General features: G+C 39.2%; 1 protein-coding gene across 1 annotated transcript in view; it reads right to left on the bottom strand.

Annotated features, from left to right (window-relative positions):
* The window catches only part of ip6k1 (inositol hexakisphosphate kinase 1), a 112,707-nt gene that overhangs the window by 64,256 nt on the left and 25,111 nt on the right, over nucleotides 1-23,340 (bottom strand). The window contains exon 2 of the mRNA XM_073072574.1: nucleotides 18,824-19,205. Coding sequence (XP_072928675.1) covers nucleotides 18,824-19,046 — 223 coding nt within the window. The 5' untranslated portion in view covers nucleotides 19,047-19,205. The remainder of the gene's footprint in view (nucleotides 1-18,823; nucleotides 19,206-23,340) is intronic.

Below are 23,340 nucleotides of genomic sequence, written 5' to 3' on the forward strand. Positions count from 1 at the left end.
ACAGAGGGGCATCCTTTTAGAACAGAGATGGCAAGAGAGTGGAGAATCTGTGGAATTCTTTGCCACAGGCAGCTGTGGAGGCCAAGTCTATATGTATATTTAAAGCAGAGGTCAATAGATTCTTGAATGGTCAGAGCATGAAGGGGAATGAGGAGAAACCAGGAAATGGGGGCTGAGAGAAAAATTGGATCAGCCATGATGAAATGGCAGAGCAGACTTGATGGGCCAAGTGGCCTAATTCTGCTCCTTTATTTTGTGGTCTAATGATGCAAGGTGTGCACATCATACCATCAGGATGAGGTCACTCCCAGACTGAACACTGACTGCACAATCATTGCCATCAACCAAGTCCAAAAACATCAGAAACAATGCAGCAAATAGTTCTATGTCAAAGTTCACAAAAACAGCTCTTCTCAGACAGCACCTCACAGATTTCTTCAAGAGCCAATAGGTGCAGCAGTGCCTACAGATAATTGACTACTCTGAAGTATATTATAATTGGCACCCATGAAGAGACTCTTGCCTCCTCTACCAAACAAATGAAATAAAATCAGTTTTAATATCACATATATACACAGTCCTGTCCCTTTGCCTTTAAAACTGCTTCAAACTCACAGGTTCACTGTTGTGCAGTTTTATAAGAAAATTGGCTGGTAGGTTGCTCCAAGCATGAAGAACTTGTCACAGTTCTGTAGACATTGCTTCTCACTTGCTTCTGTCTCTCCAGGTAATCCCAAACAGCCTCAATGATGTTGAGATCAGGGCTCTGTGGAGGCCATACCACCTGTTGCAGAACTCCTTGTTCTTTTTGCTGAAGATGGCCCTTTATGACCTTGGCCATGTGCTTGGGGTCATTGTCCTGCTGCAGGATGAAGTTGGGACTGATCAGATGCCTCCCTGATGGTTTCGCGTGATGGATGAGAATATGCTTGTACTTCTCGGCATTGAAGATTCCATTAACTCTGACCAGATCACCAACTCCATTTGCAAAAATGCAACTCCAAACCTTCACGGAACCTCTGCTATGCTTCACTATTGGCTGTAGACACTCTTCCATGTAGCACTCTCCAGCTCTTCTATGGACAAACTGCCTCCTGTTTGAGCCAAAACTTTCAAATTTTGACTCATTAGTCCAGAGCACTTATTGACATTGCTTAGCACCCCAGTCCTCGATTTTGTTTGTAGGTGAGTCAATTGGCTTTGTTGCCCCCTTAAAGGAATGGCTTTTTCACAGCAACTCTTCCATGAACAGCACTTCTGACAAGATTTCAACTGTAGAGGGGTGCATTTAAGTGCAGTGGTTTCTGTGAGTTTAGAGCTGATAGCAGTGTCAGACATCTTCCAGTTTAGAAGGAAGGTATCTCATCTGTTGCAATACACACAAAATGCTGGAGGGACTCAACAGGCTAGGCAACATCTATCAAAAAGAGTACAGTCGACATTTAGGGCAGAGACCCTATGGCAGTCCCAGAACTGAAATGGCTAACCTGAGAGAAGATAGCTTTAAGATACTTGGAAGTAGGTACAGGACGGGATGTCAGGGGCAAGTTTTTCCACACAGAGAGTGCTGGATGCATAGAATGCACTGCTGGCAACGGTGGTAGAAGCAGATACAATAGGGTCTTTTAAGAGACTCTTAGATAAGTACATGGAACTTAGTAGAGGGCTATGTGGTAGGGAAATTTTAGGCAATTTTAGAGTAGGTTACATGGTCAACACAACATTGTGGGCTAGGGGGCCTGTAATATGCTGTAGATTTCTATGTTCTATGCATCAAAATGTTGAGCCCAGGCTAGATCCTCAGATGCTGACACCAGGAACTTGAAACCACTTACTCTTTCCACTTCCGATTCCTCGATGAGAACTGGTGTGTGTTCTCTTGACTTCCTCTTCCTGAGGTCCACAATCAATTCTTTGGTCTTACTGATGTTGTGTGGAAGGTTGTTGCTGTGACACCACTCAACTAGCTGATCTATCTTGCTCCTGTAGGCCTCCTCACTATCATCTGAAATTCTGCCAATAATAGTTGTGTCATCAGCAAATAAATAGATGGCATTTGAGCTGTGCCTAGCCACATAATCATGGTTGTAGAAAAAATAGAGCAGTGGGCTGAGCACGCATCCTTAAGGTGCGCCAGTGCTGATTGTCAGCAAAGAGAAAATGTAATTTCCCATCCGTACAGACTGAGGAAGTCAAAAACCCAGTTGCAGAGGGAGCTACAGAAGCCCAGGTTTTGGAGCTTGTTGATTAGAACTGACGGCATGATTCTGAGCTCATCTGGTCTGATGAGAATGATGTAAAGAATACTTATATCTGTATGTACTTGGTGGCAAGGAAGGCAAATGCAAAGTTAGCATTCATTTCAAGACGACGAGCAAGGATGTAATTCTGAGCCAAGGCAGCAGTCAAACCACACTTGGAGTACCGATAGCAGTTTTGGCCTCTTATCCAAATTATCTGATGCATTAGAGACAGTCTGGAGGTGGTTCACAAGAATGATCCTGGGAATAAAGGGTTAACATATGAAGAGTTTTTGAGGCCTCTGGGCTTGTACTCACTGGAGTTTAGAAGAATGAAGGGGGATGGGATCTCATTGAAAACTAGCAAATATTGAAAGGCCTAGATAGGGTAGATGTGGTTTTCTTTTGTGTGCGTGGGGGAGGAGAGCACAGGACTAGAGGGCACAGCCTCAGAATACAAGGACGTATCTTTAGAAAGAGAGGAAGAATTTCTTTAACCAGAGGGAAGGAAATCTGTGGAATTCATTACCACAGGTGGCTATTGAGAGCATGTAATGGGTATATTTAAAGGGGAGGTTGATTTGTCAGAGTCAAACATTATGAGAAGGCAGGAAAATGGGGTTGAGGGAAATAAATCAGCCTTGATGGAATGGCAAAGCAGACTTGACGGGTCAAAAGGCTTAACTCTGCTCCTACGGTTTTATTCAGAGAACAGACATCAAAGCATTATCAACTCCTTCACCAAAGCACAGATAAGCTTCCAACCTGCTCTTACTGCATCACTGAGCAATTAAGGCTCACAGCAAGCATCTGGAAAACGCCCATCTCAGGACCATCTTAGGAGCCAACTCTCAGCAGAGGCAAATGTCGATGACGAAATTTACCAGGACCTTCAATTGGGATTGAGGATGACTATAAACATCTCATATGTAATACAAAACCCAAGTAGCAGTGATTCTGTCCTCCCGCATGCTTCAGAGACCAAGATAACTTACTGCAGAGACACTCTGGAAAAATATAAATCCCACTGCTCCAAAATCTTTCAAATCCAATGAAAGGATAACCAATGTGATTGGGTGCATTGGCTTGAGAGAAGCAGCTGACATTGGTTGTCCTTCCACAAACAAGAGAAAATCTGCAGATGCTGTAAATCCAAGCAACACACACAAAATGCTGGAGGAAGCATCTATAGTCAACGTTTCAGGCAGAGTCCTATGAAGGGTCTCGGCCCAAAATGTCGACTGTGACTCTTTTCCATGGATACTGCCTGGCATGTTCAGAAGTTGCATGATTTGCATGCCTGACCCCAGATCCCTGAAGCAGACACTTCATTCCAAGCTGTCATGGTGGACAGGGATGATGAATCAACAATATACTCAATTTACATGCTCCTTTTAAATACAACTCCTACCGACTCCTGGGAACATCTCCCCCATGAACACTCAAATTAAACAATTTGGGATAATATTGAAAACCTCAAATGAGGAGCACACAGAAGTCATCATATGAAGCATTATCAGTTTCTATCTCTTAAACCCATCAATATCATTCCCATAGTGGCCTCAAATTCCTGCAGAATCCAGATGCTAGACATCCTTAATCTTTGGGGGACTGGGGGAGGTGATAGCACAAGAGGAGATAAAAAATAAGTTTTGACTTTCCTACTTTAACTCTTGAGAAATTGAGAATAGGGACAACCCCTGTCCTCAGGGAGAATCAATGCTACAAACGTCTCCGTATGGCTGAGTAACTAGCATAAATGTTCTTAAAATAACATTACTAAATCCATCAAGCTTTCAAAGTAAATATAGGCTGTCTTATTTTAGCATTAGAATGTGATACAGGTATCAGAACCCAGAGAAGACTACTGTTTGACTGCAGTAGCACCGTCACCACTTTGGAAATTATCTCACTTGTATTAAGCTGCATCTACATAGGGACATTGGGAACATGTTGCAGCTCACTCAGTTTTAGTTTACTTAACCTGCTAATAGCCAGCCCAGCATATTTTCATTTAATAGCTGCTCCAATGAAATGTGTGAAAACACATGCTGACTAATTAACAAGTAAATTGAATATATACAGAGAATGCTGGAAGCACTCTGCAAGCCAAGCAGCTGCTGTGGAAGCTTAACATTTCAAGTTGAAGGTGCATTCCCAATATTTCCTGTTTCTATTTCAGATTGTAGCATCTGCAGATACTGGACTTTGACGCAAAGCTAATACAAAATTATCCTTTATGAGTTATGCAAATTGTTGTTGGACTGACTCTTAGTTGCAATAATAAGAGCACTTTGTTTTGCAGGAAAGATACTATCATGTATTGAAGATTAGCTGTCTGACAAGAGGCAAAGAGTAGGAATAAAGGGTCAATTTCTGGTTGGCTGCAGGTGATGAGTGGTGTTCCACAGGATTCCACAGCTTTAGGACTGCTTCTTTTCACATTATACATTAATGATTTGGATGAATAAATTAATGGGTTTGTGGCCAACTTCGCAGATAATACAAAAACTGCAGGAGGGGCAGGTATTGTCAAGAAAGCTTTAAATATAACCAATGACTTTGCCTTCACAGCCGCCTGTGGCAAAGAATTCCATAGATTCACCACTCTCTGGCTAAAGAAATTCCTCCTCAATTCCGTTCTGAAAGGACAACCCACTATTCTGAGGCTACGTCCTCTGGTCTTAGACTCTCCCACCATAGGAAACATCTTTTCCCCACTCACATTCTCAAAGCCTTTCACCATTCGATAGGTTTCAATCAGGTCACCCCTCATTCTTCTGAACTCCAGTGAATTCAGGTCCAGAGCCATCAAATGCTCTTCATTTAACAAGCTATTCAATCCTGGAATAATTTCCGTAAACCTCCTTTGAACCCACTCCAGTTTCAGCACATCCTTTCTAAGGGGCCCAAAACTGCTCACAATATTCCAAGTGAGGCTTCACCAGTGCTTTATAAAGTCTCAACATTACATTCTTGCTTTTATATTCTAGTTCTCTTAAAATGAATGCTAACAGTGTACTTGCCTTCTTCACCACCTACTCAACCTGCAAATTAATCTTTAGGGAAATCTGCACAAGGAATCCCCAGTCTCTTTACGTATTGTCTCTCCAGTTTGAAAATAGTGAACCCTTTAATTTCTTCTACCAAAGTGCATGTCAGACACTGCATTCCATCTGTCACTTCTTTGCCCATTCTCCTAATCTTTTTGTACTCACTCCACTTCCTCAAAACTACCTGCCCCTCTACTTCATATTGTCTGCAAATTTGGCCACAAGGCCATCAATTCCATCATCCAAATCATTGACATATAACATAAAAAGAATTGCTTCCAACACAGAACAGTCACCGGAAGCCAACAAGGCTCCTTTCATTCCCACTCTTTGCCTCCTGCCAAACAGCCACTGTTTTATCCATGTTAGAATCTTTTCTGTAACACTATGTGCTTGGGGCTTGTTAAGCAGCCTCATGTGTAGCATCTTGTCAGGCCTTCTGGAAATCCAAGTACACAATTTCCACCGATTCTCCTTTGTCTATCCTGCATGCTATTTCTTAATATTCCAATAGATCTGTCAGAGAAGATTTTCCATCGAGGAAAACATGCTGACTACGACCTATTTATTATGTGCCTCCAAGAACTGAGACCTCATCCTTAATAATCGACTCCAACATCTTCCCAAACACTGAGGTCAGACTAACTGGCCATATAGTTTCCTTTCTTCTGCCTCTCTCCCTTCTTGAAGAGCAGAGTGACATTTGCAATTTTCCAGTCTTCCAGAACCATTCCAGAATCTAGTGAACTTGAAAAATCATTACTGATGCTTCCATGATCTCTTCAGCCACCTCTTTCAGAACTCTGTGGTGTACACCATCTGGTCCAGGTGACTTGTCTACCTTCAGGCCTTTCAGTTTTTCAAGAACCTTCTCACTAGTTATGGTAACTTCACACACTTCATGACCCATGACAGGTGGAACTTCCACCATATCCTGCACAGTGAAAACAGATCCAAAATACTTACTCAGTTGGTCCGCCACTTCCTTGTCTCCCATTATTTGTTTTCCAGTAGTCCGATATTCGCTCTCACCTCTTTTAAACTTTAGGTACCTGAAGAAACTTTTGGTATCCTCTAATATTATTGGCTAGCTTACTTTCACATTCCATCTTGAACTTCTTAATGATTTTTTAAATTGTGTTCTGTTGGTTTTTAAAAAGCTCCCAAATGTTCTAACTTCCCACTAACTTTTGCTCTATTATATGTCCTCTTTTTGGATTTTATGTTGGCTTTGACTTGTCTTGTTAGCTACTGTTATGTTGTCTTTCCTTTATAATACCACTTCCTCTTTGGGATGCATATATTCTGTGCTTTCCGAATTACTTCCAGAAATTTCAGCTGTTGCTGGTCTGCCATCATCCCTGCCAGTGTTCTTTTCCAATCAATTCTGACCAACTACTCTCTCATGCCTCTGCAATTCCCTTACTCCACTGTAATACTGAAACATCTCACTTTAGCTTCTCCTTCTCATATTTCAGGGTGAAACTGATCATATTATGATCACTTGCCCCTAAGAATTATTTTAACTTAAACTCCCTAACCAATTCAGGATCATTACACAACATCCATGCCAGAATAGCTGGAGACAAATGCAATGTTAGAATTAATTTCAAGAGGACCAGAATATAAAAGCAATGATGTAATGCTGAAGCACTTTTTTGGCATTGGTCAGACCATCTTTGGAGTTTTGTGTGCAGTTATGGGCCCCTTATCTAAGAAAGAATAGTTCAGAGAAAGCACTGGAGAAAGTCTAGAGGACATCCACGAGAATTAGTCCGGGAGTGAAGGGGTTAAAGTATTGTATGAAAAGTTTTTGATTGCTCTGAGCCTGTAATCACTGGAATTTATAAAAATGGGATGCGGGCGCAAAATCTCACTTAAACTTATTTAATATTTAAAGGCCGAGATACAGTTGACGTGGAGATATGTTTCCTATAGTAGGAGAGTTTAGGACCAGAGGGCACAGCCTCAGAATAGAAGACGCCCCTTTAGAATAGAGGAATTTCTTTAGCCAGAAGGTGATGAAAATTCATTGCCATGGTCAAATGATTGAGCAAATTTAAAGCAGAGAATAATAGTTTCTTGATTAGTAAGGGTATCAAAGATTACAGGGAGAGGACAGAAGAATGGGGTTGAGAGGAATAATAGATCAGTCATGGTGGAATGGCAGAGCAGACTCAGATTCAGATTCAGTTTATTGTCATTTAGAAACCACAAATGCAATGCAGTTAAAAAATGAGACAACATTCCTCCAGAATGATATCACAAAAGCGTATGACAAAACAGACTACACTAGAAAATCCACATAACGTTTGGCAATTCCCAGTCCAGAGTCCAGAAAGGCTGCTGCGTATTAATATCACGCTACCATCTTAGCGCGTTCCCCGGAAAGGAGCTCCAAATCCACCAAACAAGACCAAAAACTAAAGCTACAAGACCTGCACAAAACCACATAGTTACAACAGTGCAAACAATAGCATAATTGATAAAAAACAGACTATGGGCACAGTAAAAATAGTCCAAAGATGTTAAAGGACTATAAGTTCAAAAGCTTTCAATGGCTTAATTCTGCGAAGAGTCTTAATTCTATAGTCTAATATTTTCAGTATCAATATAAAATAATTATCAACACAATGAAATAGTACTAAGCATGCTCAAGATTCAAAGGAGTTACAGAAACTGAGTGCAAAAGGCCAGTATAAGTAGGAAATAGAGTAAATACTTTTCCAAATTCAAACTTGCACTTCATTAACTATGGTGGACCACTTAGGGGAGTAGAACAAACAGGTGGGAGAAAGGAGAAAGGGAATAAGAAAGAAGGAGCAGAGAGAAAACAAAGCTAGACAATTAAGAGAATGTGCGGATATGGAACATGTTCAGACAGGAACAATTAGTTTAATCACACATCAGAATATTGAGAGCCAAAAGGCCTGTTCATATCTGCATTGTCCTATGTTCTATATCATGGTTACTAGAGCTTTCAGTTCAACTCCCTCTGCACCCACCCTACCATACAGAGAATCACATTCAATTCAGAAAATAAACTATTCTTGGAACAGGAATGATACTTAGACCAAAATGATAAATAATAAAGCTGTAGATTTGCAAGACTTACCTTGCCTTCAGAAAAAAAATGATAGAATGAATATATTTGAGATTATTAAGAAGTTTCATAAAGGCAACCAAGGTATCACCCATCCCATATCTCTCAACATAAACCAGGGTTGCTTTCTTACTACTCCAGTTCTTATCAATGTTCATTGATTTGAAAGATTGCCTGTTTTTCTCCCTCTCTACTCCCTTCCAACACGCACAGTACTTGAGTATTCCCAGCCACTTGTTTTTGTAGCTGAAAATTTTCCTTTTATGGAAGGACTGAGAACTGGGAACCAAAACCCTAAATTTAGAGTTAGGTCATTTGATTACAATATCAAGCACTATCCTCCCTCAGGCACAAAACATGGTGTAAATTCGGAAATATCCACAAGTAGATTTTGAGGTTGTCAGTCAAATGAAAATTTATAAACTGAAATATCTTAAGAATTTTGTTAAGCATGGGTATTAAAGGTTACAAAAACAAATAGAGTTAAGTGGAGTTAAGATGTTGATCCATTATGAATTAAATAAATTATGGAGCAGCACCAAAGGACTGATTAATTTCCTTGTGATTGTAAGAACAAATAAATGAAATAAATAATACATTCATTACAAATGTCAGACTGTTAGCACATTTGATATTACTGAGCACAGTACAGACTTAGAAACACTAAGTAGTGTTTTACAATTTTAAAAATGCAGATGTTGGAAATTTGAAATAAAAAAACAGAACACCTTTACTTGGAAATCGCCCAAGCCAACACCATCCTGACTTGGAAAAATATTGCTGTGAATATATATAACAGCTACCATATCAGTGGGTTTTCGCACACCTCAAGGACTGCAGTAATTTAAGAAGGCAACACACCACCTTCTCAGGACAGCTTGGGATGTGCAATTAAATACTGGCTCAGCCTGAAAAACTCATGTCGATTAAATAAAAAAACCTCATTTAAGTGGGAATTACAAAAGATGACCATCGAGCAAACAATAGTGACTGATAAGCCATTGGATGTGCAACCAGAGATAATATTTGCTTACTGGACCAATGGTTGGTCAGTTAACCTCTTAATTATTAAGCCATCGATCTGATCATGCTCTCAGCTCTAACCTACTTTGAATATTTCAGTTGATTTTCAGCACCATAACGTTTTGGGTAGAGTTTGAGATTTCTTGAATCCTCAGACTAAGGAAGTCTTTTGTCAAATCTACCCCATCAAGATGATTTGTCCATTGCCTTTAGATAGCCTCTATCTTTGACGCTTGTGGAACACAAACCCAAGTTCCTGTTTCTATAATACAAGTACATTCTTGAGCTTTCAAACCAGCAAATATAGTGAGATCTGCCAACATCTCAGGCTGGTGGGTCTGTGTTCACCAATTATACACATAGTACCACAAACAGCCATGGCCTCTCCATTCCATTCCTTGTGCAATGCATATTTTGATAAAAGTCTATTCCAGACTAGCATGACAACCAAATCTCATCACCCCCTAGACATAGTAATTCAGTAAAAAAAAATCAAGATAGAAACTCAGACGAGGAGCAGCCATTTTCATTAGATACCAGACGGTGTGTCACACCCATAATTCAAAGAATACCTGATTTTGTGATCAGGAATCCCGATCGTGCTGGTATCAATTACTTTAATGGACCAAAGGAAGCTGGATTAATCCACTGCCAGGACACAACACTTGTAATTTTTTTCTCATTTGTTTGGATGCCAAAGACCAATCAAGCACCCAGGAAATATTCAATAAAGCCTCAGAAGCAAGTAAGCTCAGGGAACAGCGTTTGAGAAGATGCAAATCTGGGTAAGAGCCAGTTGCTTTGTAAAACATTTAAATGAATCTAATGTGACATTTGAAATTTAGATAGATTTAAATGAAGTAAAAATTAACAACCTACAAGAATTAAAAATAGTGAAATACTAAAAAATTATTCAAGTTATTAAAATAAATGTAAAAATGACTTAAACTCTGAAACCTAATTGCCAGGAATCCCAAACACACAGCTTTTCAACCCTACACCACAGTACAAGCAAACTCCATTGCTAGGTGCCATGTGGGTCTAAGTTCTGGGGCCTGCTTATCTGACTTCTCAATAAAAGCCTACAAAAAGTAGTGGATACAGCCCAGCCCATCACGGGTAAAGCCCTCACCAAAACTGAGCACATCTACAAGGAATGCTGTCACAGGAAAGCAACATCAAGGACCTAACCATACAGTCCATGTTCTCTTCTTGCTGCTGCCTTCAGGAAGGAGGTTCAGAAGCCTCAGGATCCACATCCCCAGGTTCAGGAACAGTTATTACCCCTCTTGAACCAGAGATCACTTCACTCAACTTCAAATCATCACCCCATCAATGGACAGTTCCCACAACCTATGGACTCACTTTCAAGGGCTCCTCATCTCATGTCCGATATTTATTGCTTATTTATTATTTTTCTTTTTTCTTTTTGTGTTTGCAGTTTGTTGTCTTTTGCACATTGGTTGCCTGTCCACTGTTGTGTGTATTTTGTTCATTGATTCTTTGTATTTACTGTGAATGTCCACAAGAAAATTAATCTTGGGTTGTAAATGGTGACATATGTACTTTGATGAGTTATTTCAAACTTTTAAACTCCGAATTTTAACTAGTAGCCAAAACCAGCATTTTCCACATTAATGAAAGACAGCCTTACACTTGTGTGCACTTACTCAAACCAGAATGCTGCAAGCACTATTGGATTATTGTATTACTTCAGAACAGGAAACCAAGCATAGCAAGCTATTATTTAAAATAGTAGTCGCCAACCCATTGATCGCGATCGACTGGTCGATCTTTGAGATTTTCCCAGTAGATCCCGGGAAAAAATGAAAATACACAAGTACCGCTGAGAGATTGTTTCCGGGTTGTGGGGTTTTAGTTCCGTTTATTCTGCCCAGTGCGCATGCGTGTAGCTCCTCTGCCACGCACTACAGAGTGTACTTCAGTGATCCCCAACCACCGGGCCACGAGGAAACGATGATTTGGCAATATGAAACGATATGAGTCAGCTGCACCTTTCCTCATTTCATCACGCTCACTGTTGAACTTAAATACATGCAAGGTCATCAGTTGCCTAAACGCAATGATACCCTAGCGCCAGGGATCACTGGTTGGCCTCGGGTAACCGGCCACCTCACACAGCTGACGGGAAGTGCCGTTGCTTCTGAACTAGAGCGCGGACTAGGGTGCTGCCTCTAAACCTGTTTAGCACACCGAATGTTCGTGGGGAACACGGTACTAAAATAGTCACAGACGACCTAATTTGGACTCCAGGATTTCATAAGTAGCAGAGCCACTACCTCACTGCGATTTACTGAAAGTCATCCTGAGACAAACTTTTGTCAGCCGATAGATCCTACAAGGGGGGGCGGGCACACACCCTGTCGCACTCCTCGTTCGGTTGGTCACTCTCTCCGGACTGCGTTTGCCACTGCCCCGGCACGGGAACAGCCGCACCTGGCCAAGGCATCTGGCGGAGGGCGGCTGTCTAATGAGGCAATGAAGCACTCAAAACTGCTTCGGTACCTTGAGTCCAAGCACCCTGCATTAAAAACAAACCCGTTTGAGTTTTTTTCCAGCGGAAAAAACGTGAGCAAGCAGGACAGCAGCTAAGTGCTGAGAGCCACGAAAACTAAATTGCGGAATAGACTGGACATAAGGAACCTGCTTTGAGTATCGCTTCGAGTCTATTCCGGTCGTGTTTAACACCCTCCACCCTCAGCCGGACCGCAAGAATATTGTCAATATTAAACCGGTCCGCGGTGCAAAAATGGGTGGTGACCCCTGGTGTTCATACAAACCCCATTTCCAGAAAAGTTGGGATATTTTCCAAAATGCAATAAAAAAAATCTGTGATATGTTAATTCACGTGAACCTTTATTTAACTGACAAAAGTACAAAGAAAAGATTTTCAATAGTTTTACTGACCAACTTAACTGTATTTTGTAAATATACACAAATTTAGAATTTGATGGCTGCAACACACTCAACAAAAGTTGGGACAGAGTTAAAATAAGATTGAAAAGTGCACAGAATATTCAAGTGACACCATTTTGGAAGACTCCACATTAAGCAGGCTAATTGGTAGCAGGTGAGGTATCATGACTGGGTATAAAAGCAGCGTCCAAAGACTCAGTCTTTGCAAGCAAGGATGGGTCGTAGCTCACCCCTTTGTGCCAATGAATTGTTAGTCAGGTCAAAAGGAACATTTCCCAACGCAAGATTGCAGAGAATTTAGGTCTTTCAACATCTACAGTACATAATATTGTGAAAAGATTCAGAGAATTCAGAGACATCTCAGTGCGTAAAGGGCAAGGTCGGAAACCACTGTTAAATGCGCGTGATCTTTGAGCCCTCAGGCAGCACTGCCTAAGAAACTGTCATGCTACTGTGACAATTATAGCCTCCTGGGCTCTGGAGTACTTCGGAAAACCATTGTCACTGAACACAGTCCGTCGCTGCATCCAGAAATGCAACTTGAAACTGCATTGTGCAAGGAGGAAGCCATACATCAACCCTATGCAGAAACGCCGGCGAGTTCTCTGGGCCCGAGCTCATCTCAGATGGACTGAAAGACTGTGGAACTGTGTGCTGTGGTCAGATGAGTCCACATTTCAGCTAGTTTTCGGAAAAAACGGGTGTCGAGTTCTCCGTGCCAAAGATGAAAATGACCATCCTGATTGTTATCAGCAAAAGGTGCAAAAGCCAGCATCTGTGATGGTATGGGGGTGCATCAGTGCCCACGGCATGGGTGAGTTGCATGTATGTGAAGGTACCATTGACTCTGAGGCGTATATTAGGATTTTAGAGAGACATATGTTGCCATCAAGGCGATGTCTCTTCCTGGGACGTCCATGTTTATTTCAGCAGGACAATGCCAGACTACATTCTGCACGGGCTACAACAGCGTGGCTCTGTAGACACAGAGTGTGTGTGCTTGACTGGCCTGCTGCCAGTCCAGATCTATCTCCTATTGAAAATGTATGGCGTATCATGAAGAGGAGAATCAGACAACGGAGACCACGGACTATTGAGCAGCTGAAGTCTTATATCAAGCAAGAATGGACAAAATTTCCAATTGCAAATCTACGACAATTAGTATCCTCAGTTCCAAAACAATTAAAAAGTGTTATTAAAAGGAAAGGTCATGTAACACAATGGTAAACATACCTCTGTCCCAACTTTTGTTGAGTGCGTTGCAGCCATCAAATTCTAAATTTGTGTATATTTACAAAATACAATTAAGTTGGTCAATAAAACTATTCAAAATCTTTTCTTTGTACTTTTGTCAGTTAAATAAAGGTTCACGTGAATTAACATATCACAGATTTTTGTTTTTATTGCATTTTGGAAAATATCCCAACTTTTCTGGAAATGGGGTTTGTACATTATTTCTACTTCCGGGTTGCGGAGTTTTACTTCTGGTCTGTTCTGCCCTGGTGCGCATGTGTATAACTAATTGATTTGGGGTCGATCTTGCCTTTCACTTAGGCCAAGGTAGGGGATCTTGGGCTTAAAAAGGTTGGTGACCACTAATTTAAAATGTGAAAGACTGCAGCATGCTGTTGTGCAAAGGGAGTCAGAAATGCTGGTGAATGAATTACAAAAGATTGGCTAGCAGGTGCAGCAGGTTATCAAGGCAAATGGAATACTATCCTTCTTTACTACAGAGAGCAGGAGGTCATGCTGTAATTGTAGAGAATATTGGTGACGACATACCTGGTCGCCCTGCTTGAGAAAAGATGTACAGTTTGAGTACCTCATATGAAATGTTTGGGGGCAGAAGTGTTTCGTATTTTGGAATATATATTGAGATAGCTTGGAATTGCTATCTGTTCTGACTTGGAATTTACGTGCTCCCAGTAAGCAGTCTTTGTCTTACACTTGTTTATCACATATATGCACTTAGTAAAAATTACATACCATTAAAATAATGAAAGTATAATGTGTGTAGGGTAACAGAAGCAGCACAGCAACATCGGGAGAATACCTGAATCAGCTCTTGAACAACAAATAATGGCAGGCTTTCAGTCTCCACGTACAATGCTTGTGTTTTGATTAAAAGGTTATGGTACACTGTATCTGCATTTTATTTTTCTTATGTTTTATGTAAGGCATAAAAACAATCAGCATCGTAGACTTGTTCTGATGACAGATGATCAGTAGATTATTTAAAAATTTAATGCCATGCCTTTTCATAAATTTCTGCAACCAGCCTGCAGAACATTCACAGTGTAGTGTACCTTCAATTTTCAGCTCGTGATAGATTTTTGCTTATTTCATGATCAGCACACCCTTCACGCTGACACTAATGATACATGATCAAGATCTTCATTTCTCACTTTATGCAGTGTTATTCTATTTTTCATTAATCTCTGTTCATTACATGTGAGGTCAAATTTCAGAAACTTTTGGATTTTGGATAAATGGTAGTCAACCTATACCAGCTTGAGGTGGTGCAGAGGAGGTTTATCAGGTTGAGATAAGGGAAGAGGCTGAGTACATGGGACTATACTCAGTAGAATTCAGAGAAATGAGAAGCAATCATATAGAAACATAAAATTATGTAAGTCATAAGTAATAGAGGCAGGAAAGCTGTTTCCACTGGTAGGTAACATAGCATTAGGATTGAGGGGATAGATTTTATATGCAGATGAGAATGCACTGCTTTTGCAATGAATCTATGGAATTCTCTGCCCAGGGAAGCAGTAAAGTCTAGTTCACTAAATATATTTAAGGCATTTTTGCACAGTAAAGAAAATAAAGGTAAAAGGGGAAAGGCAGGTAGGTGGCACTGAATCCATGGCCTTTCAATGTTGATCTTGTTGAATGCCAGCGCAGGCACGACAAGCTCGATACTCTACTCTGGACTATATTTCTTATTTTTATGGAGAATATGCTAGAACCAATATTACAAGTTTGGTGAGTACAATATACATCCACTAATAAAACCTGGAGCTTGACTTAACAAACATTAAGGATGAATTTTTTTAACAATCCTGTTCTCTAGTGTTGAAACTACTTTATGTGGTCATACACACATCCATTTAATACTTCTGAGATCAACAGATTCATTGAATAGTCAAAAATCCTCTTCTTTTCAATCTTTTTATTATTATTATTATTAATATCAACATAAGATTAGTACATAAATAGTGGGATTACAAACTTACAAAGTTAAACTGAACATAAAAAGATACACAAGCAATAGGTACAATGTAGTTAAGTCTTCCCAAATCATGAATGATACAAATATCATATAAACAAAACAAAACTAGGTGTATCATATATATATTAAAAACAGAAAAGAGAAAAAGAAAAAAAAATTAACCCTAAGAAAAACTAATCTAACAACCTAACACTAACTATTAAAGAGAAAAAAAAGAAAAAAGGAAAAAAAAGTGTATATTAAAAAAAGTACAAAATCATCAGTGTCGCCAACTCCAATCCTCTCAACATATAAAATCAAAATCCGAAAAAACGAATAGGCTTGGAACAGGGTCAAATTACATCATATGAAGATATTAAATAAATGGTCTCCATGTCTTTTCAAATTTAATAGACGGGTCAAATACAACACTTCTAAATTTTCTCCAAATTTAGACATAACATAGTTTGAGAAAGCCAATGAAATACGGTAGGGGGATTAATTTCTTTCCAATTCAACAAAATAGATCTTCTAGCCATTAATGTAAGAAATGCAATCATTCGACAAGCAGAAGAAGATAAATGGATTGAGTCCATCATTGGTAAACAAAAAATTGCAATAATAGGATGAGGTTGTAAATCAATGTTCAGTACCGTGGAAATAATATTGAAAATGTCTTTCCAATATTTTTTCAAAAGCGGACATGACCAAAACATATGAGTTAAAGACGCTATCTCAGAATGACATCTGTCACATATAGGATTTATATGGGAATAAAAACAAGCCAATTTATCCTTGAACATATGAGCCCTGTGCACAACTTTAAACTGTATTAATGAATGTTTAGCACATATAGATGATAAGTTAACTAATTGAAGAATTTTATCCCAATTCTCAATAGGGATAGTAAGGTTAAGTTCTCTTTCCCAATCATTTTTAATCTTATAAAAGGCCTCTGAACATATTTTCCTAATTATATTATAAAGTTTTGATATTACACCTCTCTGAGAAGGATTTAGTTGTAACAAATTCTCCAAAATACCCGAAGACTCAAGATTTGGAAAGGTAGGAAGTACAGTATTTAAGAAATTCCTAATCTGTAAATATCTAAAAAAAAAATGAAATCTAGGCAAATTATATTTATTAGATAATTGTTCAAAAGACATAAAACAATTAGCCAAAAATAAGTCAGAAAATCGTAGTAATCTTTTAGTCTTCCAAGCTGAATAAGCTTGGTCTATAAGAGAAGGATGAAAAAAGAAATTGGATACAATAGGAATAGTTAAAACAAATTGATTCAACCCAAAAAATTTCTGAAATTGAAACCATATACGTAAAGTATGTTTAACTATCAGATTGTCAATTCGTTTCTGCAATTTAGAAAGAGCGAAGGGAAGAGAAGTCCCTAAAATAGAAGCCAATGAAAATCCTTGTACAGATTTAGTTTCCAGGTTTACCCAATGGGGCTAAAAGATAAATCCCAATCCTTTAACGTTGATATCAAATATCGGATATTAATTGCCCAATAATAAAATCTAAAATTAGGCAATGCCAATCCACCTTCCCTCCTTAGGTAAATTGTTTTTTACCTAATCTAGGATTTTTATTCTGCCATATATATGAGGAAATTTTTGAATCAACATTGTCAAAAAAAGATTTCGGAATAAAAATTGGTACCGCTTGAAATATTATAAAAACTTGGGTAAAATAATCATCTTAATAGCATTAATCCGACCTATCAGAGATAAAGATAATGGTGACCATTTAGTGAACAAACATTTAATCTGATCAATTAAGGGTAAAAAATTAACCTTAAATAACTCCTTATGATTTTTTGTAATTTTAATCCTTAAGTATATAAAAGAATCATTAACTAATTTAAAAGGTAAATTTTCATAAATTGGAACCTGTCTATTTAAGGGAAACAATTCACTCTTATTAAGATTTAATTTATACCCGGAAAAATTACTAAATTGAGCCAACAATGATATAACTACAGGAATGGATTTCTCAGGATCAGAAATATATAATAACAAGTCATCTGCGTATAATGATAACTTATGTGTATCCATCCCACGAGTAATGCCAAAAATGTTCGGTGAGTCTCTAATAACAATTGCCAAAGGTTCTAAAGCAATATCAAATAATAATGGACTAAGAGGACAGCCTTGCCTGGTACCCCCGAAATAAACGAAAAAAGGGAGATCTTTGATTGTTAGTAAAGACTGAGGCTACTGAAATATGATATATCAGTTTAATCCAGGATATGAATGTCAAACTAAAATTAAACTTCTCAAGCACCGTAAATAAGTATGGCCATTCAACTCTATCAAATGCTTTCTCCGCACCTAATGAAATGGCACATTCTGAGGTGTTAGGTGAAGGAGTATAAACAATATTCAATAATCTCCTAATATTGAAAAAAGAATAGCGATTTTTAATAAAACCAGTTTAATTTTCCAAGATAATTTAAGGTAATACCTTCTCCAGCCTGGACGCCAGTAACTTGGAAAACATCTTGGAATCTACATTCAATAAGGATATTGGTATATAGGATGCACGGTCGGTGGGGTCTATCTTTTTTCAATATTAAAGAAATGGAAGCTCTATAAAAAGATTGTGGCAGTTTACCTAATCTAATTGCTTCTTCAAAAACCCTGCATAACCAAGGAGAAAGAGTAGAGGAAAAACACTTAAAAAATTCTACTGTAAACCCATCTGGACCTGGTGGTTTCCCAGAATTCATAGAGGAAACAACCCCTTTAATTTCTGCATCCGTAATAAAAGTTTCTAATATTGAAAGATCATCTAATGATAATTTTGGAAAATTCAATTTCCCAAGAAAATCATGCATGATATTATGATCATGAGGGAATTCAGAATGATACAGGGAGGTATAAAAATCTTGAAAAGATTTGTTTATCTCATCATGGTTAACTGTCAATTCACCATTCTGTTGACGAATCTTAATAATCTGACGTTTAACCGAAGCATTCTTCAATTGGTTAGCTAACAGTTTACCCGATTTATCACTATGTATATAAAAATCAGATCTGGTTTTCATTAATTGATTTTCAATCAAAGATGTAAGAACAGTCAAAAATCCTGCCAAATTGTTCTCCTTTCATCTGAGTAGCAAATATCATTCAATCTTACCTTGGGATTTGCACTTAAAATCATTTGACAGATAAAAAGGAATTAGAAAAACTCCACTGGATTACTATTAATTTATGTTAAAGGAATTTTGACATCTCACCTTTGTATTCTGGAGTAAATTCTTTCATTTCTGGTGGCAGTGACTCATAGAAGCGCTGCTCCCGGCTGATGAGGGGCTTACAAACAGTATGGTCATCATAGCGCATCATGCTGGTGTGCCCACCAACCTGATGATTGAAGGGCTCCAAGAGAACTCCTTTGCTTCTCTCTGGAACTGCGTTGTTACTATATTTCCCCACTTCCATGGTGTCCAAAAGGCACATTGCGTTACTGAGCCACAACTCAGAGGAGACATGAAGCACAGCGCATAGGCCTGGCTACACTGGCTGCAGATGTACAGGCCACAGGACCAGCAGCCAGGACCAATATCTTCAGGGAAGAGCTGTTCCAAATTCCACAGAAGTCCTGCTCAGTGTTTGCTTCTAAAAAGAAAAGGAAAATTAAAAATATAAACTCAAGATGCCACTGTCTGGAACCTCACTTCTAAAACGTTTGCATTGCCTACAACTAACTAGTCACTGAAAAGTCTTAATCAGCTTCCAGCAGCCCTAAAACTAATACAATCCTCAGAGAGGCTGCAAGACAGCCTCATACCTTTCATAAATTTGGAACTGATGAAGTAAAATGAATTTTACTCATAATTTTACCAAGATGCTTAAATTCTAATTTTTGAAATGGAAAATGAACATTCCTCAATATCTCTAGCTTTTTCTAAACATTTTCATACAAAGTCAATACTAGTACAAGTAGGCAGACAACAAAAGGATATGAACAAGAAATCAGTGCAATCACCATTAACCCTGCAACACATGTACTATTTGAAAAGTCACTCGCTTAAACCAAACAGAAGTTCCGCTCAATGCACATTAGGAATATTCGATCTGTTCCTCTTGTGGCAATGTTTCCATTTCTAACAGAATTTTAAAGCAGCCTGAAAATGACAAGCAGGACATTGTGACTAGCAAGGCAAGTGATGATGTAAGCTACTTAGAAAGACTACTGAAAATACAACACGACAGCTCTTCAAACAAACAAGTTGTCTATTTTTACAAACAGGAACTCTCCTATAGAAAGGCAGATAATGCAACAGCTTAAAATAGTGAGAGTGATATGAGATTTATTCTGTGGGAACTGATGGATGTTGCAATTAAGTGGTCCAATTAAATTGCATTCCAAGTCTTCAACGAAGCAATTTTCTCCAGCTTAACATAAAATATCATTGTTTCTTGAAATCAGTGCTTTTTTAAAAAAAATCCTCCTCCATCAGCTTTTGCTCAATAAATTAAACTTGAAATCCTGAATCTTGCTGGAAGAGCTCTCAGCTCACTCCTCATCACTACTCAGTTGCTGGATCTTCGGTTCTGATTCAATGTGCTAGGTAGTCCCTTTTTAACGAGAAACATTTAAGGAATGGCACACCTAGCCTGCCCACAGTTTTCCATATTCCTAAGTGTGAGGCCACTTGATGTTCTTCAGAACCAAGATGTAGTATGTATTTTCTGAAATTATTACCGAGCACAATTCATTAAACTGTTGAAAACTGTATTATTGAGCAAAATGCTATTGAGATTACAGTAGTAGGATAACAAGGTCGAAAAAAACTGGGTGCTGTGAAACTACATACTGTATTTGTTAAAGCTTCTGACCACGGAGGAGGAAATGAAAACCAGAGGAGTCATTCTGAATCTAATTGCTATTCAGGTCAAAGACTGCAGAATTCAGATGAGAACTGATCAAGTTCATACCAATGCTGACTGACAAGGTTGAACAGACAGTGTACCAGACTGGCAAAGAGAAAAAAAATTCAAGAGAGTGCAAAAGCTTATGAGAACCAGTTACGAGAACAAAGGAAGGAAAGGTTAAATGAAACTTGGACGAGAAAAAGTAGAAACTGTAAGGTAATGTGGTTAACCAAAAGTTTCCTTTAGTAAATCCAAATATCACTAGAAAATTCGATCTTGGATGTTTCAATATTACAAAAGCCCCATATTCCAACCAAAATTACCTGATTTCTGATCAGTTTCTTCAACAGAACTTTCCAAATGCTGTTGTGGTTGACGTTAATCAAACTGGCAGAGTCCAGAATATGAACTAGCAACTGCCTTTGTGGTGCATAGACTGGATATAACAAGCAGTCAGGAACTGCAGTTTTGCTTTGCCATTCCTCTCTCTCAAATCACTGAATTACAATGACTTCTGTATATTTACTTAATGGAAGGGTCACTTGGTGGATTAGAATGCAGGCTTTCGATGCTATAATGATTAAGGTAGACAGATGATTATTATGACAGACATTGGCAGCTACACTCACACATTCTATGGTGTGCAGCGCTGTTACACGCTTCAGCTCTTTATAATTCCCGGGCCACATCCATCTGTATGAACATACAGAATCTTCCCGTTTAAGATGGTGCTACTGAAGGTGTGCAACAGCCTACTAGTAGTTCAAAAGCAAAGGAATTCAATTAAAAGCATTAATAATTTTTTGAAGAAAGTAAATTGTGGTACACTATCATCGCAAACAATGAAGAGGTGAGCGAAGGTGAAGTGAAATCAAGAGACGTGCCATGCTGGTGCGCTGCAAACCCGATGCACTTGGAGCTGAAGCAGTGCTGGTTGGAGTGAAGGATTTGGAGAGAAGGTGAGGCAGTGGATTTCCCATGCCTGTCCAACTAACACAGGTGCGAGGGTGGATCACGATGAATCAGGCCGTTTTGGAGAGGTCGAGAATGGGTTCTTCGGCAGTGAAACTTAGGCCCGAAACGAATCACTGGGTGGCATGTTCCAGGCCTGGAACAATTCGCCGTGGCAGAGCCCAGTCCGAATGTGAGTCACAATCCGCTGGTTAAGACAATTTAAATGCTGGCCCTGATAGACTGGGGACTCCTCTCTCCAAACGGTGAGGCTGTGAGACTGCCCTCGGCTGCTGTGCTTTATGTCTGCAAACTTTGTGACAATTTGCTCTGCTAATATAATGAACTGATACCAAGGCTTTGGGCCTACTCTGGGCTGCTCTAGGGATTTAGATTTAAGGACTCCATTTGGTTCAGAATGCTGATGTTGCTGCTCACTCGCTTCTATTGTTCAAAGGTACAATTTAACATCTGAGAAATGTATACAATATACATTCTGAAATGCTTTTTCTTGGCAACCATCCACGAAAACAGAGGAGTACCCCAAAGAATGAATGACAGTTAAATGTTAGAACCCCAAAGTCCCCCCCACAGCTTGTAAGCAGCAGTGAGCAACAATCGTCCCTCCCCCCACTGGCAAAAAAAGCATTGGCACTGCCACTGAGCACTCAAGTGTGAGCAAAGCATCAGCAGACCACTAAGACTTCGCATTTCACCCAGCATTCGATATACCACAGGTTCTCTCTCTCCCTAGTAAGGGAGAAGGAGGTGTCTCCATTCTCCCAGCAAGCGGGGAGACATAACAACTTGCTGGTTTATGATGTTAAAAGTTCGTTAACGTCACTTTTTTTCGAGCTCTGTGCCTGAAGATCGCAAAGATCCCAGGTCTCCAGGCACACATCATTTGCATCATTTGTATTTTTCCCCTCTTTCTCTGCGCATTAGGTATTGGTCTTTATTTTTTAATATAATTGGGTTCTTTGGTTTTTTTTGCTTTGCAGCGGCCTGTAAGCAGACAAGTCTCAAAGTTGCATAATTTATACATTCTTAGATAATATATATTAAATAGTTCAATTTAAAAAAGTGCAAACATAGAAATAGTGAGTTAGTGCTCATGGGTTCAATGTCCATTCAGAAATTGGATGGCAGAGGGGAAGGAACAGGTACAGAAGCCTGAAGGCACTCATTCAACAATTCAATTACATCCTTCCTGATGGCAGCAATGAGAACAAGGCATGACCAGATCAAGGTGCCTTTCACCCCTCTAATCTTATTTTATACTTCTAATGACATGGAAGGAATCTGCTGAACCCATCAGGACCAACCAGCTCCCAAAGAAACAATCCTATTAGTCATCATTACATTACTGTATCACTGCAACTTAAGCAACACACACACAAAATGTTGGAAGAACTCAGCCGGTGAGGCAGTATCTATGGAAGTAAATAAACAGCCAACATTTTAGGCCTAGCCCTTTCATCAGGAAGAGTCATACTTTCATGTAGTTCAGTGATCTCCTGCAAATTATTCACTCTCACATATTGGGCAACACCCCTTTGAATCTTTTTGCCATTAATCTAAGTGGTAATTGATGGTAATTAACATACCACCCATGTCTTGGGATGTTGGAGTGCACCCAGAGAAACATTCAGAAAGGAAACACACAGGTAGCTCCCAAGGTCAGGATCAAGTTGGGTGTCCAGAGCTGAGAAACAATAGAACTAATTACATTAAACTCTAGCAGATACAAGCCTAGTCTGCCCAATCTTTGTAAGACAACCTGCTTATTCCACGTAATAGATTAAGAAACTATCACTGAACTGCTGCCAACACATCTACATCCTTTGATGAATGATGAAAACAATGTTGCCTAATTACTTGCACTGATTACTGGTCTTTAGCAAATCATGATCAGGGCATCATA

The sequence above is a fragment of the Hemitrygon akajei genome, chromosome 19 (assembly GCF_048418815.1).
Source record: "Hemitrygon akajei chromosome 19, sHemAka1.3, whole genome shotgun sequence".
NCBI lineage: Eukaryota > Metazoa > Chordata > Chondrichthyes > Myliobatiformes > Dasyatidae > Hemitrygon > Hemitrygon akajei.